This window comes from Geospiza fortis, unplaced genomic scaffold (genome assembly GCF_000277835.1).
Source record: "Geospiza fortis unplaced genomic scaffold, GeoFor_1.0 scaffold206, whole genome shotgun sequence".
In the NCBI taxonomy this organism is placed as follows: Eukaryota; Metazoa; Chordata; class Aves; order Passeriformes; family Thraupidae; genus Geospiza; species Geospiza fortis.
Window position 1 is genome coordinate 9,787,932 of NW_005054311.1, and position 15,567 is coordinate 9,803,498.

Sequence of the window (15,567 nt, forward strand, 5' to 3'; positions counted from 1 at the left end):
GATGCTTCATTTTAATGCTAACATTTTATTTGAAAGACAAAAAAAAATCCCCAAACCTTGCCAGTTTATATTTTACAATTTTTCTAAAAAACAGAAGCAGTTTTATCATGAAACAAATCTTTTCAACATGAACTTGCATTGAACAATTGCAGTATATCCACAAGTAAATAACTGACATTCTGGACTAAGCAAGAAATACAAGGTCACCTTTTTTTTCCCCCTACTTGTTAATGTCAATGTCAGAATTTTCTTTAAAAATCCTCCTAACATTTGAGACGTAGCTCACAAAATGAACTGCAAAATGGTATTTATATGAAGCACTAGTTACAAGAAAAGCAAAACACTGACAGTGACAATATTTTTTTCAAAAAATGCACATTTCTTATGTAGGACTCTCATCTAAAATTAAGTGGAAGTTACAGGCATCAAGTTCTTCTTCCCAAATATGTATAATCAAGGATTTTCTGAAGTGTAGCTTTTTTGAGCTCTTCTTTAGGGAAAGTCTAATGTGTTACCATGAAAGAGTAAAGTATTATGAAAACTTTCATTTTAGATGAAAAAAATTCCTTATTTTGATGACATATTTTTAGCCAAGTGTGTTTTAAAGTAAGATTTTAGAAAGCAAAATGTCACCTGTTCTACTTTAAAATGAAGAAGGGCACCCAATATCATAAGTATGCTTACATGTTCACCTTGTTATTGTGGGGTTTGTATTTTTTTGCATATTTATCTGTTCACAAAATGTACATATAAGTGCAATTATTTTTCTCCTGTGATTATGTTATACAAAAATAACAGAAGGCAGGGAATTACCCTGAGATAAAACAACATTAAGACAAAAGCATCAACAAAGAAAGCACTGAACGGAACAATTTCTACTTTGGGCGGGAGGCTTTTTATCCTGTTTGTACCCTAGTATGCTTGTTGTATAATAAATCACGTATAATAGTTCTTAGAGCTATTGTAACAAAATTGTATTATCCTCTTGAGTGAACTCCTCCTATTAGCAGGGCATGTATTTGTTACCTGGTTTGGAGGAAGTTCTACTGAGAAGGCTTTGCAGAAAGCGTTCCAGGAATACAGTGCCTCCATGATTCTGGTAATATCCAGCTCTGCTCTGCACCCAGCCTATGAGTGAAGCTCTTCATGCTTCCTGTACTTTGTTATAATCTCTCTGGCCCTGAATTACCTGTGAGCCACCCTCTGTATAAATGACCATGCTTGTTAACTGTTCTCTTGCTCTATCAGGGGCTACAGCTTCTGCTTTTATAGCAGTACCAGTCTGCAGAATGTCTTGGGACCCAGCTGTCTCTATCACAGCGTGTGAGTACACACCTGGCTCATCCTGCATGTCTGGTGGCAATTCTGTGACAATGTAGTGTGTTGCACCTTCAGAGAAGTCACCATCAGAACCCTGAGCCATGGCTTGAGCTAATTCTTCACTGACAATGATCTGGGATATTTGCCCATCTGACTCCACTAAATCCATGTGTTCGCTCTGCACACTGAGCGTGTGGCTACCAGCTTCCTGCATTATTATCTGAGAACCTTCTCCAGCTACCATATGCACAGTCCCCTCCTCATTTACAATGACCTGGGTGACACCTTCTTTCATGAGCTGGTCGGCCGCAGCTGTGTCACACACAGCAAACTGCAACACTCCTTGCACCACATTCTTAAAGGCAGCCTGAGCTCTCTCCTGAGATGCAATTATAGCCGATGGGTGCATGACCCGTGTCACTACTTCCATAGGTTTGGTATCTTCCTGAGTCTCCTGAACTTCGTGGAACATTTGTATTTCTTGTCCCTGTGCATCGCTGGGAATGCTGGGCATCTCTGGGTTTGGCATTTGCAAGAAGTCTTTGTGACCAGACCTGCATCTGTCAAGGAGTTCGGATTTGTTTTCCGCTTCACCCAGCTCAGTCACAGCACAAAGCAGGGCATCTAATGCTGAGGAGGACTCCGGAGGATGGACTGTAGCCTCAGAAGCATCTAAAACTTCCTGTCGCATTATCTGCTGCAGCACCGTGCTGCTGGAGTCAGGAACCGCGTCGATTTGAACGGCCTCCTCCATGTCAGCTCCCGCTCCTTCAACCACCACCACCTGTGTGGCACCATCTGCCAACTGCTCCGTCAGGATCTGCTCAGGAACCACACTGCTCACGTGGGAGCCGTTCTGGTTTGTGGCTATGACTTGCCCATCCTCCGTGATGTGCACCACCCTGGCCATCTGCCCTGCCATCGCCAGGGTCTGCAGGGTGGCCGCTGCCGTCTCTTCCACCGAAGCGTCGATGGCGAAGTCGCCATCGTATCCTTGAATAATAATGAACTGCTGAACTTCCTCAGGGGACTGGGGCTGTCTCCTGCTGCCCTGAAAGGCCTTCTCCTTCACCGGAGAAACATCTCCCAGTCCTGCTGCGGTAAAAGGGCTTGTGGTTTCCACAAAGGTTGCTCCTTGCCCCTTCAGTCGGCACTCATAGGACTTAGACACAATGCCTGCAAGATAAAATATGCTGTTAACATGGTATCATGGCAAGTATCAGTTCATTACTTTAACAAACTGCAGCTTAAATGGAAAAAAAATCCCTGACAATTTTTAGATTTCATTGACAGAAAACATAGATAAAATGAGCAAATGAACAAAAGCAATTTGCATGTTTTCCAAATAACATATTTACAGGTTGAAATAATTGCTGAGTGTATCAATGCTGCAGCTTATTAACAATTTAAATGCGTTTTCAAAAATATTCTGTATAAAAAAAGCCCAGATAAATACAGTATACACTTAAAAGCCACATCTTTTATAGAAGAATCTATTGGTGATACTTTGGTACTTCAGTAATGAATTTTTGGATTGTATATTGCATTAAACGTATCTTGGCGTGAGAAAGTGTGGCTGATCTTCTTAATATCCTGCTTTTGTTGGTGAGGTCATTGCCATGCTGTCATTTTGATGCCATTGTCTTCCCCTTCCTTTTCCATCCAGCATCTTCTCCGGCTCATGTGACTGACTCAGTTACTCACCCAGTTACCTGGTGAAAACACTTGGTAGTTTTCTTACCCTAAGTAGGATGTTCTATAAAATCTAACCCAGAGAAGCCCCAATTACATATCTTAATTATTTCTGCATTAAATAAATTAACAAACTATAATACATGTAACCTCCATATTCCAGCTGCTTGCTGCACCGCCCAGTTTGGTTTTGTGTCATTGAAGGTTTCCTTCTCAATTCTCAGCACTAACAATAAAGCTTCAGCAAGGCAAATGGTGCCCAAGGCTGTACAAATTCAAGGCCATCACCCTCCAAGCATGGCCTACATGTTTTTGGGAAGACATAAAGGAGAGGACCCTGTGGCCGGCTTTGTGGATGTCCACAGAAGGACGGCTTTATCCCTCCCTGTCTCCCCATGGCAGTGCCCTCCAGAAGCACCCAGGAAGCTCCTCTGTGTGCTAGGAGCAAGCTGTGGGACACAACTCGTGTACACAGAGAGAAGAGTGGGTGCTGGACATCGCAAACAAGGTCAGGTCTAATGGCACATGGGCCTTGGGAAGGCTGATTAAGCCTATGCTGCTGAAACTGCCCATATCCACACTCCAGTTTAAATGCACTTAAACTGAAATCACATCTCTGGAATAACAGGTGTAGCTTCTTACCACTAACACAAATAAATATGCCATGGCTTGCTTGGGATAAAAACAGGCATGAAAAAAAAGCAACACTTAAAGTGAAATTTCAGACTAGCACTGTACTTTCCAAGCCAGTTCTAGTGAACAATGTGCTTCATTGAACTCAAGAGACCAAGAAAATTATACTAAAGCTGGTCTAAGGGGGCTCTTTCATGTCAAAGCATAGAGCTGTCAGACCCTGATCCCACAGAGAATTAAAATGGGCTCTAAAAAACAGACTCATTTGCTTAAAGGTAAAGTTCACACGTAGAAGCTGATTTACTCCAAGACTGAATACTTGGTGCCTTGCAGACTCTAGCAACTTGCTATGTTAAGGTGCATATCAGGCTAAAATTCCAAAATAACATCAATAATTAAAAGACCGAGGTCTTACACTGCTATCTATCTATCTATCTATCTATCTATCTATCTATCTATCTATCTATCTATCTATCTATCTATCTATCTATCTATCTATCTATCTATCTATCTATCTATCTATCTATCTATCTATCTATCTATCTATCTATCTATCTATCTATCTATCTATCTATCTATCTATCCATCCATCCATCCATCCATCCATCCATCCATCCATCCATCCTTTTATCCATCCATCCTTTTTTCAATTACAGAGCTTCTGGTAGAGAACTGTACTGTGAAGCATGAAGAAGTAATTTTGTCAAGCTGAAAGGCTGCAAATCACCTTCACAAGTCTAAACTGACGTCATACTTTCCTATTCCTAGTTTGCAAGGCAGGTTTTTTCTTTTCTTTCGAATAGGAAATTAACAATTTAAACCATTAGAGTGTTTACAGGTGATGCTGCATAAAAATCTGGCCCATGCAATTGAAGTACACCTTGTCAGGTATAAGCAAGAAGTAAGCTTACTGTGGTATACAACTGGTTCTTATTCCCACTTTTCCTGTGCTCTCTGTAGGCACTGACATTCACATGACCCCCAAAAGAGCAGAAAAGTAGGAAGGGGAAATCAACATAAAATGACAATTATCCTCCACATTTTGTAATAGAGTATAAGTAATTAATTCTCTCAGGAATCTTGCTTTGTTGACAAGATCAAAGAGGAGCCTGGCAATGATGTGGCACAAAATCAAAATAACTCCACAAATCATGCATTTTCCACTGGATTTCAAAATCAAAATAGCTCTACAGTGATAATTTTCACATGCACATACACTAAAATCATGACATCTTTCTCCAAAGATCATAATAATTTACGTACAGGACACAGCATCAGTGTATTGAGGAGAAGCTCTGGTCTGGGGAAGGGAAAGAAAAAGGAAATTCACCCTGTTTTCATCTCCTGAAATAAATGCCATGCCTGTGAATCTATGCAACTCCAGTCTTTACTGTGCAATTGAATGGGAAGTCTCCTGGGTGAAGAGCTATCCGGTGAATCCCTCGCAGCACTGATAATTATGCCATTCTGACTGCTTACTTAATCTATTTGAATCCAGAGGTGAGTTAAGCCACTTCCTGACCATTAAAGTAAACTACATGGGTAAATACTGCTGTCACTAAGGGGTGTGATGAAGCTTAACTACACCAACATCTTAACCTCAGCTCAGTGCAACCCCAGCTATTCCATCACAGTTCATAAATGCGATTGCAGGTCCATCTTTTGATTCAGCAATTTAATAACTTCGAGTGCTGTCAGTACTGCTTTGAAAAATGGCTCCTATAAAATGTAACAGCCTCAATCAGATTGTAAAAGATTCACCCACTGAAGATTCTTCCATTTCAACTATAATGAATTAATGTTGAGCTGTGTAGAAGTTCAAGTGTCATTTAAACTAATGTGAATCTACTGTAACTTTAAATTTTAACTGGACTATGACCAAGAATTTACTGGGAACATCAACTTCAATTTTAGTGATTTTTCATGGTAAATATGAATTGCAGATTTTACTGGTTTTCTTTTGTTTCAACAGTGAAAAGCCAAGTAGGGAAGATATTTAGAAAACAACAGATTTTGAGGCTTAGCTGCTATTCTTATAATGAAGCACTGGAATCCAACACAACATTTGTAGGAATTTTTATGTATTTAAGGAACATCACATTATTGGACTGTATGTAGCAACAAACCATGTTGTCCCAGTAAACCCAGCCTGCCTCTCACCCCCTCTTAACAGTTAAAGAGAAGGGGTAAGTGTTGGCTGACATGGCAAGCATAAGCTGCAATACAAGCCCACATTAATATTGGGAAAAGTGGACTTGTTGCTGATTGCATGTCATTGCAAATTAAAAAGATACACAAATAGGCATTAAAATGACAAAATATAATGATACAAGAGCTCATATTCAGACAATTTGTAAGGAGGTGTTTCATATCTAGGGGTGCAATGATCAGAGAATTGGTTTCTTTCCAAGACGTCTGTCATTTCAGCAGAGCCATTATTTATCAGTTGGAGTCCTGAGCGACTGTTAGTTTTTTATTTGAAAATGTCAGGACATTTTAGACATTAAATCCATATTCACAGGTTATTTTAATTCTCTGAGACCACAAACTCCTGAAATAGGGCTAAAAGAAATGCTTTGATGTTTAATGTGTGTCTGGGAAAGTAGAAATAGGGCTTAGTACCTTTCCCCCTCTCTCTTACTCAATACCTGACTTCCTTTTGTGTGTCTGTTTTATTCTTTTGTTACTGTCATCATTTGTTCCCTGCAGAATAAATACCTTATTCTTTTGTTAAGCTTACATTTAATTAAAATGTACAGGATTTGTGCAGTAAACTCGAATGAAACAAATAAAACAAGGGCCCCCTCTCTTGAAGGCATACGTTGTGAATGAAAAATGTCATTACAGACTAAAAAATTTTGCAGTAAACAGGGCCTACAGAGAGAAGTTTCCCCCGTAATGACATCCATAAAATACACAAATGGCACTTTTAGTACCATCCTGAATATGGCATTTTCTGTGCTCTACACACAATCTAAATGGTTTGATCATAGAGCATAATACTCCATTGGGTTTATAGAACAATCAATGTTCCATAAAATGATGTATTTATCCAATAGTAGGCTCAGCAGTTACTGGTGTATGACATTGTAGGACACTGGCTTTGTACTGTTCAGCAGCACACATGCTGGCTGTAAAACTTATCTAACACTACTTCAACAACTTCATCTCATCTGTGTCAAGTAATTTGTTGAAGCCTCAGCTTGGTTTAAAAAAACTTGTAATAAAAATTCATAGAATTTTCAGGAGAATGAAAGCTGATGACAATAGAAAGGTCACATTGTGGCGCCACTCGTGGGGTCGGGGGTCAGCTGCAGTTCTAAAACAGAAAGTAGATTTCATGCATCGTGTAGCAGATAAAGATGGCATTAAGGAGACTTGTCTCAGAAAGAAACGCGCAACGCGTGAGGAAAGCCTGGGCTAATATTATATGTAAAGCACCACCTTGCTCTCAGCCAGCAGCCTCTTTAGAATTCTAATCCTTCCCCAAAACTTGCAGCAAGCGGCTGTGTGTGGTGAGGCTGGGCTGAGGACATCCTTCACAAGGAGCACCTTTAGGACAAAGCAGTAAGTCATAAATGAAATAATCTATTATGACGACGGAAATGATCTGCATTTACACAGCTAGCTTAAAACAGCTATTTTTCCTTTTCTGTAAAAGTTCTAGGAGGCCTGATTTATAGTCCCCTATTCAGCAACACTTAATTTTTCATACTTTGGTCATTAGGTATATTATTTATTGACACAAACAAACATTTCGTGTCTGACAAAATGCAACAAATATTAAATGATGTGAATGCAAAGAAACTTCCTTTCCTTCAATTAAATGCATCCTGTAAGAAATTTAAAATATTTTTAAAAATCTCCTTATGTCCAACATCACTTGAACAAGCTACTGATTTTCTTATTTTAAAAGTTATTGTCTACATGGCAGCAATACAATATTTTGAATGGTACAGTAAGTCTACTTTTCCAATTCATAAAGTAATATAACTCATGCCTTGATCAAGTTACAAGTTTCTACTCTGTTTTCATTCAATTATTTTTGTAATGATCTACCTCTACTTCAATTAATTAAGTACAGTCTAAGAACTGTGGCATAATTTGGGATTTCCCTGATTTTCAGAGGCCATAATAATAAAATGCATTTTTCAGATCTCTGTTCCTAGACCATAGTACAAACTATTCTTTATCATTTGCAAGCTTTTATGTGCAAGCAATGTATGGGTCAGCATTTTTTAAACCAGCTAGTTAAGCTACTAAATAAGAGGTTGTGAAGGCTCATTCGTGTCTTCTGCTGAAGGAAAGAAAATATGATGGGTCAAACCGAGAAGTGAAATAAATCAGCAATCCAAAATGGCCCTGTTACAGCTATTATGTCCACAAAGGCAGCAAATATTTGTAAAGCAATACAAATAAGTATACCTATAGGGGACTTACCAGCTCCCTAAGAGACATAAAAAAATTCCACCATTGACACAAATTACGTAAATCTCAAGAGAAACCAATACGACGAGGCTTCATTTTCCCCCCTTTCATGATATGATTTCTGAAAAAAAACCCTAGAAAAAAAATCCCAAATAATGTTCATAGTTTATTTTCTGCTTAAAAATCCAGTAATGTCATGTTTCAATGCTGAAACTCAAAACAGCCTTAGCTTCTAGTTTTGTCCTTAACCACTCAATCATGTTTGGAAACTTCAAGGTCTTTTAAGAAGTGCTTGAATAAAGGATGAAGTTTTAACATTTCAGGTATCTTAAAAAACAGCAGACGTCCTTTAGCTTTCTAAAAATGTGAAAGAAAGTACTCTTGTTATATTTTTTCTTTTGAAAAACAGACTGAAATTTCCTGCTTGCTATTTTTACCTCACAGAACTATGTCAATGGCCACAAAAAGACACAAAAGAAAAAGACAACCACCAAATTAAATAGCCAAGCTGTTCAGTTAGGGCGTTTAGGCAGTTTGTTTGGTTTGGTTTAGCTTCCCTTCAGTGTCTAATTAACCTTTGGGAAAAGGCCTTCTCTAGGAAAAATTTCAGTTTCTCTTTTCCTGCACTCAAGGTCAAAAATGCATATTATAGAGCCCAGTGTTACAGACAGAATGCAAATCAAAAATATACATATCAAAACTCCCGTTGATCGTGGCAAACATGTACAGTGTTAACATGCTGAATTTACCGCTGCCTAACCTGCAAAGTAACTGGTTTACTTGCAAACCACTTTTCTCTTTACCTGTTTGCCACCATGCAGGCTGCTCCTCTCAACACTGATGTGTGAGTAAAATCCTCTATGTGGCATATGCAGCAATTACCTACACGGGCAAGCAGCATCGGGAATATATCTGGAGTATTTCAGCTATGTCTTCCAGTGCAATTTAGCAGCTTGAGATAAGGATAGCCAGTCTGGACATTTCTTGGCAGTCCAGCTTCAAAGACAACTCTGGCCCTCAGTTTGGGAACAACTGACAGTGATGATACTCGGATGCACTCTTTCTGTTTTATCCCCTGCAGTGCAAATGGAGAGTGCATTTTTAGCACTTCTAAATCAGAATCCCAATTTCAAGGGGTTCTGGTTGCACTTGGTCAAACCAGAGATTTCTGTTTCCTAAGCAGACAAAACACATAATATAATATGAAGAATAATACACTAATATGAGAAAAATCAGGGGAAAAAAAAAACCCAAGCTCTGCTCATAGGGAAAATGATCTGGATTTCTGAAATAGGTCTAGTCCCAAACACTAAAAAAGGAGAAAAAGGGCTTTGTCAAAAAAAGGGAAAAAAAACCTTTTTGTCATTGTTATCTCAGCCGAAGTTTTTGTTTTCCAAGAATATATACATTCAGATCTTGGTTTTATAAACATTTATTTATCAAGCGTAGTGCTTACTGCCATAGTTAGCCTCAATAGTCTCAAAGGGACTAAACATGGTTGCTTGCATTATGCATTGTGTTTGCATAATCAGGCCCTTGGGATTAACAATTCTGAAAATGGCTGGCCTTCCCTAACGTTTGATGTACATATATGAAAAAAAGAGAACAGACACTTGTAAGGGATACCCAAAATAAAACATCATGCTGTTAAATGATCAAGCAGAAATTATATTCTTCGGCACACCTATCAACTATGAGTATCATGATTCTCTGTATTTATCTATTCTGATTTATGCACCCTTTCAGTAAAAAGAAGCACCTGTTCTTTGCTTGAGGGCACATCTCAACCCATTTAAAAAACACAGCATTTTTAGGAGGAATGCTTGGGAATAACTACAAATAGTAAGTTTCCTAGTTCTTTTTGTTAGTTCAGACAGCAGAAACTACCATTTCAAATGTGATAGTCATATCTGTATTTCATTTATAAATTCAACTATGTTACAGCTATATTCATATCTTTCCAGAGTAAATTATGGGAAATAACCATTTGTCTTCATTGTAGACACTTTTGCATGTATAGTAGAAAACAAACCTCTATTCAATAACTGCACAGAGGCACCATTAAAATCAAATTTACAGTAAACAGAACCTGCAGCTGGGGTAAAACACTAACTGTTAGTATTTTAATTATCAGTGAAGCTTTCGGAGGTCTAACATCTGCTCATAGCCAAATGACAGCAGCTGCTTGTGTACACTTAAAACAACATGAATTTCTTCTATAAATATTAAAATGAATTGTATGTCATGTGTTCATTGTGGCTATATTCCTATTAAGCTTTTTAAGTATATAGGGTATTCTGAACTTCTTTCTTGTGGCAAATTCATAAAGGGCTGACCTCCTCAAAAGAATGAGAGGCAAAGGCAGCAAAAATTCTTGAGTCTGTAAATTGAAAATGTTTAGAGACAGTACTGGAGGTCACCCTCTGCCAAGACACTGCTGGTAAATGCTTACAAAACATCAGCACTAAGTTCTGATCATTGTGCACTACAGTAACTTCAAGGACAAGACTGCCCAGCATGCAAAGTGTCAGGAGTCTAAGGGATGGCTTATATCAAAAGCTAATGCTCATCTACTAAGTGAAGGAATTAATGCATTATCTTACTTGGAAAAAAATACTCTGTTTCAATGTCCAAAACATTGGAGGACATGAGCATGGTCTCTTCTGTGGACTTCATCAAAAGCATACTGGAATGATTCCTGATTTGCACGAATAGAAGCAATAAACTGCCATGAGCAAGGAACTATACTGGCTCAATATGAGATTTTGCTAAAAAAAGCAAGCTTCATAACTTAATTTTGCAGCTTTTTACCTAGGCACTGACATACAGTTGATATTTTCCTTTTAGTCTCTCACCTGCTTGGGAACACAGGAAAGAAAACTGGAGGAGGGACACACATTTAGTTTAGCTGTAGTCTGGCAGAGTGTGAAGAAGAGAGCATTACAACCAGTTTCAGAGGAAAACAAGGAAAGAGGGTTTTATAGTTTTCACTTTACAGGTTTTCAGGGGAGAAAGATCTGTTTCTTTGCTTTTACAACAACAAGTGTAACGCCAGTGGCAAATAATGTTTATGTATTTTCACAATAGACCTACAGCTCGAAAGGAGCACTACAACAATTTAGTCTGAAAGCTGTAGGTCATGCCAAGCTGTGTTTTGGAGAAAACCCCAACATGATTAGACGCTTCAGCCTCACATGTGCAACCACAACACAGGATCAGCCCTGAGTACAGCCGTCTCCACAGTGGTACCTGGCTTAAGATGAAGGTGAATTAATTGTGAAGGCAGCTCCCAAACTTCTGACATCAGATTTCCCAGCCCCAATAGTCAGTCTCAGTGCAGGATGACAACATATGAGGAGGAAGGAATAGGGCTGGTTATAGGTGGGACAGTTTCAATGCACAGGCCTTCCCCTTTGTTCCCCTCACTCCTCCTGAGGCACTTGACAGCATCAAGGCTTACCATGCCCAAAGTGATGAACGTCAGAAAACATGCTGACTTTTCACCTCAAAGTGTCACAGACCTGGCAGTAATGCTGGGATTATTTAGGAAGCATGAAGCAGGGGTACTTGCTGGTTCTGGGAGGTTGGATAGATGGGTACATAGAGGCTGGAGAGATGGGTAAGTTTTATACCACTTTCAAGGGTCAAGTTCATGAAAAAGTCTTCTTTTCATGATTCACTTCTGGTGTAGTATGGAAGCAGGATGTTTCCAAAATATCTTCAAAGGAAGAGCTGTTCATGTAATTGACCTTTCTGTTGACAGAAACATATTTTCAGTGCTACTGATAGAGTAGCACTTAAATGAACTGTCTTCCACTTCCAGTGTTAGAAAGCACAAGGCAGGACATAGGTAAAGCAAGACAAAAGATACCAAAGCTGGTACCTTCTGGCCTGTTGCTGAACACTGTTGATGCAGGAACTGCAAGATGGTCTATGTGACTGAGCTGCATGGGAAATGCAAAGTAAACTGTTGAACTGCAGCTTTCCCAAAGGGCTCACAACCTCCTTACCATGTTGCTTGCACTTGGCTGCAAAGTTGTGTGTTCAAGAGCTGAATAATTACTCTTTTAACAAGGCTACCTAAATTGTTGCTTAACTAGAAGTAGAAATCAACAGCTTTTAGATGGCACAGGGAGCTAATACCAAACTGGAAGCGTTAACAGCAATACAAAGAAAACCAGGATGCAGCATAAGTAAATAAGAAAATAATAATGTAAGACCAAACTTGTGCTACTGCATACTAGCACTTGTGGAGAAAGTAAATATGCAAAAATTATATTCAATGAGAGACAAGTCCCTAGAGAACTGTAATGCTGAAGAAATGTAAAGAATGACAGTGTTCATCAAATTACATATGAGTTTATGAAATGTAAAACAGGAAAAGAAAACAGGCCAAAGCAATTTTTAATTGCACATTCAAAAGCATGTCTGCTGCACATTGTTCTGGTACAGATACAACTAAATTATGTGTTGATCTTTCTAGAAGAGAGATCTTGACTAAAGAATATTCAGAATAGTGAAACAAGAACTGTTAGAAGTCTGACTTGAATGGAAATATTGGAAGTTTAAGTGCAGATATTCTGGCTACATAATCTGCAAATGCTGGAGAGGGAAGAAAATTTTTGTCTCTATTCAATAAGCATAATCCTATTTTGATGAAACACTAGAATGTTCATATCATACTGCAGGAAGATGGTTAGACATGGTGAGAAATGGGAAGTCAATTCAGCTGCCTCATCCACTTTCAGATGCCAGGATGATGAAGCTCCCAGATGGAATAAATAGAGTGTACAGTAGCTAAGAGTATGACTTAACTTAGCTCATCACCATTTATACTGCAAATCCATACAATTCCAGAACAATTAAGTGAAAAGCAGCACGGGATTCTACAGGAGCTACTCAGATAACTTTTGTAAACATCTCCATTCTGCACTCAAGTGTACTCAAGACTGTGGTGCCTTAAGTTTTAAAACCCAAAGAACTTGCATTGACTGTCAATCATATGAAATATGAATCCAAGTCAAATATGGACTAGTAAACAACCCCTGCCACTCTGTCAGGTCATCTCATTAGCTCTTTTGATTTTTTCCTTCCTGAGACGCAACTTAGACTAGGAAAAGAGTGGCTATTTAAAAATTAAATAATGAGCATATTTATGTAAAATATTTTAAAATGCCACTTAGTTCTCAACTCTGAAAGCACTTGTTCAAAGTTTTATTATCTATATCTGTCTCCAACTGAAGGCAAGTAATGCTTAAAACCATGCTAACTAAAAAATGTCAAGTGGTTGAAAACACCATGGTTCACTTGTCTGTAGCATGGTACAGGCTGCAGTGAATGCCATCATTCTGCTGTGAATGCCATCATACTTAGGACCGGGTACAGCACCCTTAGCCATAGCATAAATGAAGCCATGCACTTGTACTATTGCTGGAACTTAGTTCACATTTTTTTGTACAGTAGACAAAATTTCAGAGGAATTTATGATCATTTCTATGAAAGCAGTAAATCTTGGGATATCTGACAAAATGGAGACCAGACAACATCCCCACCAAAAAAAAAAAAAAAACCAACAAAACCAACCAAAAAGCCCCAAACAAAAAACAAACCCCAGAAGCCTGGAGCAAGATACCTGGAAGATCTGATTTTCAAAAGCACTAAGAAACTAAGAGCTCCTGCTGACACTTTTGTTAAAAGATTATATCAGCTACCTCTTTAAAAAATATTTCTTATTGCTTTTCTAGCTACTTTGGTTTGGTGAGCTCAGAGTTTTCTAAATTCTGGCATGGAACGGACCAATTGCCAGGACCCATTGTGGTTTGTTATTTCAAATCTGTGCAGATTACAGAGCTTGGGAGCAGCCCATGGCATCACAGGTTAAAAAGCTGCTGCAAGTCATAGGCAGGCTTTACACATTCTGTAGACATAGCTTTTGGGATATGTTCCAGCGCTCCAAAACCCACTGAAGTTCACAATTTCTTTCATTGTATCTCCAACTACCCTTAAACATTATTCAAGTGCTTCTACTGAAATAAAAAAACTCTGAAGATATTTGAATGATATTATTTCCTTTATAAAAAGAAAATGCTCATATGAAAACTTACACAGACAGAACAAAAAAAATTATATCAGTGCCCAAAAAAACAAGCTAAAAGAAATCCAAAATTAATGTTTTTCTTTTTTCCCGTTATTTTTTCTAGGGACTCTAACAATAGAGAGAATTTTATGAAAGATTTTTAGGTGTCTTTGCATAAAGCTGATTTCTTCAATGCAGAATTAGGAAGCAAAATAAAATTGGCCTGCTTTCCACTAGTGCTAGGCACAAGAACATGCAAATGCAAACTGAACAGAACAGACCTAAAATCTAATGGCATCTATCTAAAACTGTATCTCGTGAATTGCTCACAATTGGAAACATATTTATCACTAAATAGCACCATAAAAATGGAAAAAGCATTATACTAACTTTTCAGGCAGAAAAGTGGAAAACAATAAGAAGTGTATTGCCAGGGTCACACAAGAATTCCAAGGTGTGCTGAGTCCCAGTTTTAAATCTTAATCACTGCATTATCATTTCTTAGGAGAGCCTATTGTCAACTCCAAGAGTTGAGGTACTCCATTTACCCACCGGGAAGCTCTAGTCACATCACTGCAATTTTCCTGATAATGCCCTGTCAATGACTCAACCCCACGTTCATGAGCAGAGAGGAGTTCAGTGTCCATGTATCCTATAATGAGGAATGCCCGGCTGCAATCTCTGCTGAGATTGTCATAGGTGTCCACTGATACCATCTGCAATTACAGAATTTTATGAGATGGAAACTGGTTCATTATGAAAAAGACTCAAGTCTACCAGCTCATTTCACAGATGTCAGATGGCAGACTTCCTACTCATCGCAATTCTTGCAAGTGCAGAAGAAGGGGCCCGTAGTTAGACTTTTGGGAATTAAGCACAGAGCTAATGCTAAGCACAGGTCTAAATGCTTTTCTAAGCTGGACCCTATTAGCTCCAGTCCAAGCCATTCAAAAGAGGGACATAGATTCCTGAATTTCAGCTTCACAAGGGCCAAACCTGGACAGCTAGTTCCCAGAGGAAGGCAGACACAAACTTAGCTAAATATCACTTAGCCAAACACATACCTCTCAAACTGAATTCAGCTTGATTATAACTAAGCAAAATAATTACATCAATATTTTCAAAAGTATCAGCTGAATTCCATTTTGAATTGTCACCTATTCAAATGAATGAATGAACACCTTCCTTTAAAAAGGTTAATGCACATTATGGATAACTAAGCATGTTTGTATTTTTAACATGTATCATTTACTTTCTTTAAATAGCTTTCTCCAAAATTTCATTATTACATTTCAGAAGTATGTGTAGTGTGGAAAATGTTGTTGATAAACCTTTTTTCTTAGAGAGTAATCGCCCCTCATGCATACATTCTTTCGCACTTGCAGACAATGATATATTTATCTTCAAATCTGGTAACT

The 15,567-nt window shown here is 38.4% G+C and overlaps 1 protein-coding gene across 1 annotated transcript in view; it reads right to left on the reverse strand.

Moving 5' to 3' along the window:
* Positions 1-6: 6 nt before the first annotated feature.
* ZNF407 (zinc finger protein 407) overlaps positions 7-15,567 on the reverse strand; it is a 308,143-nt gene continuing 292,582 nt past the window's right edge. Inside the window, exon 8 of the mRNA XM_005419354.2 lies at positions 7-2,496. Within this exon, the coding sequence (XP_005419411.1) occupies positions 1,145-2,496 (1,352 nt within the window). The 3' untranslated portion in view covers positions 7-1,144. The remainder of the gene's footprint in view (positions 2,497-15,567) is intronic.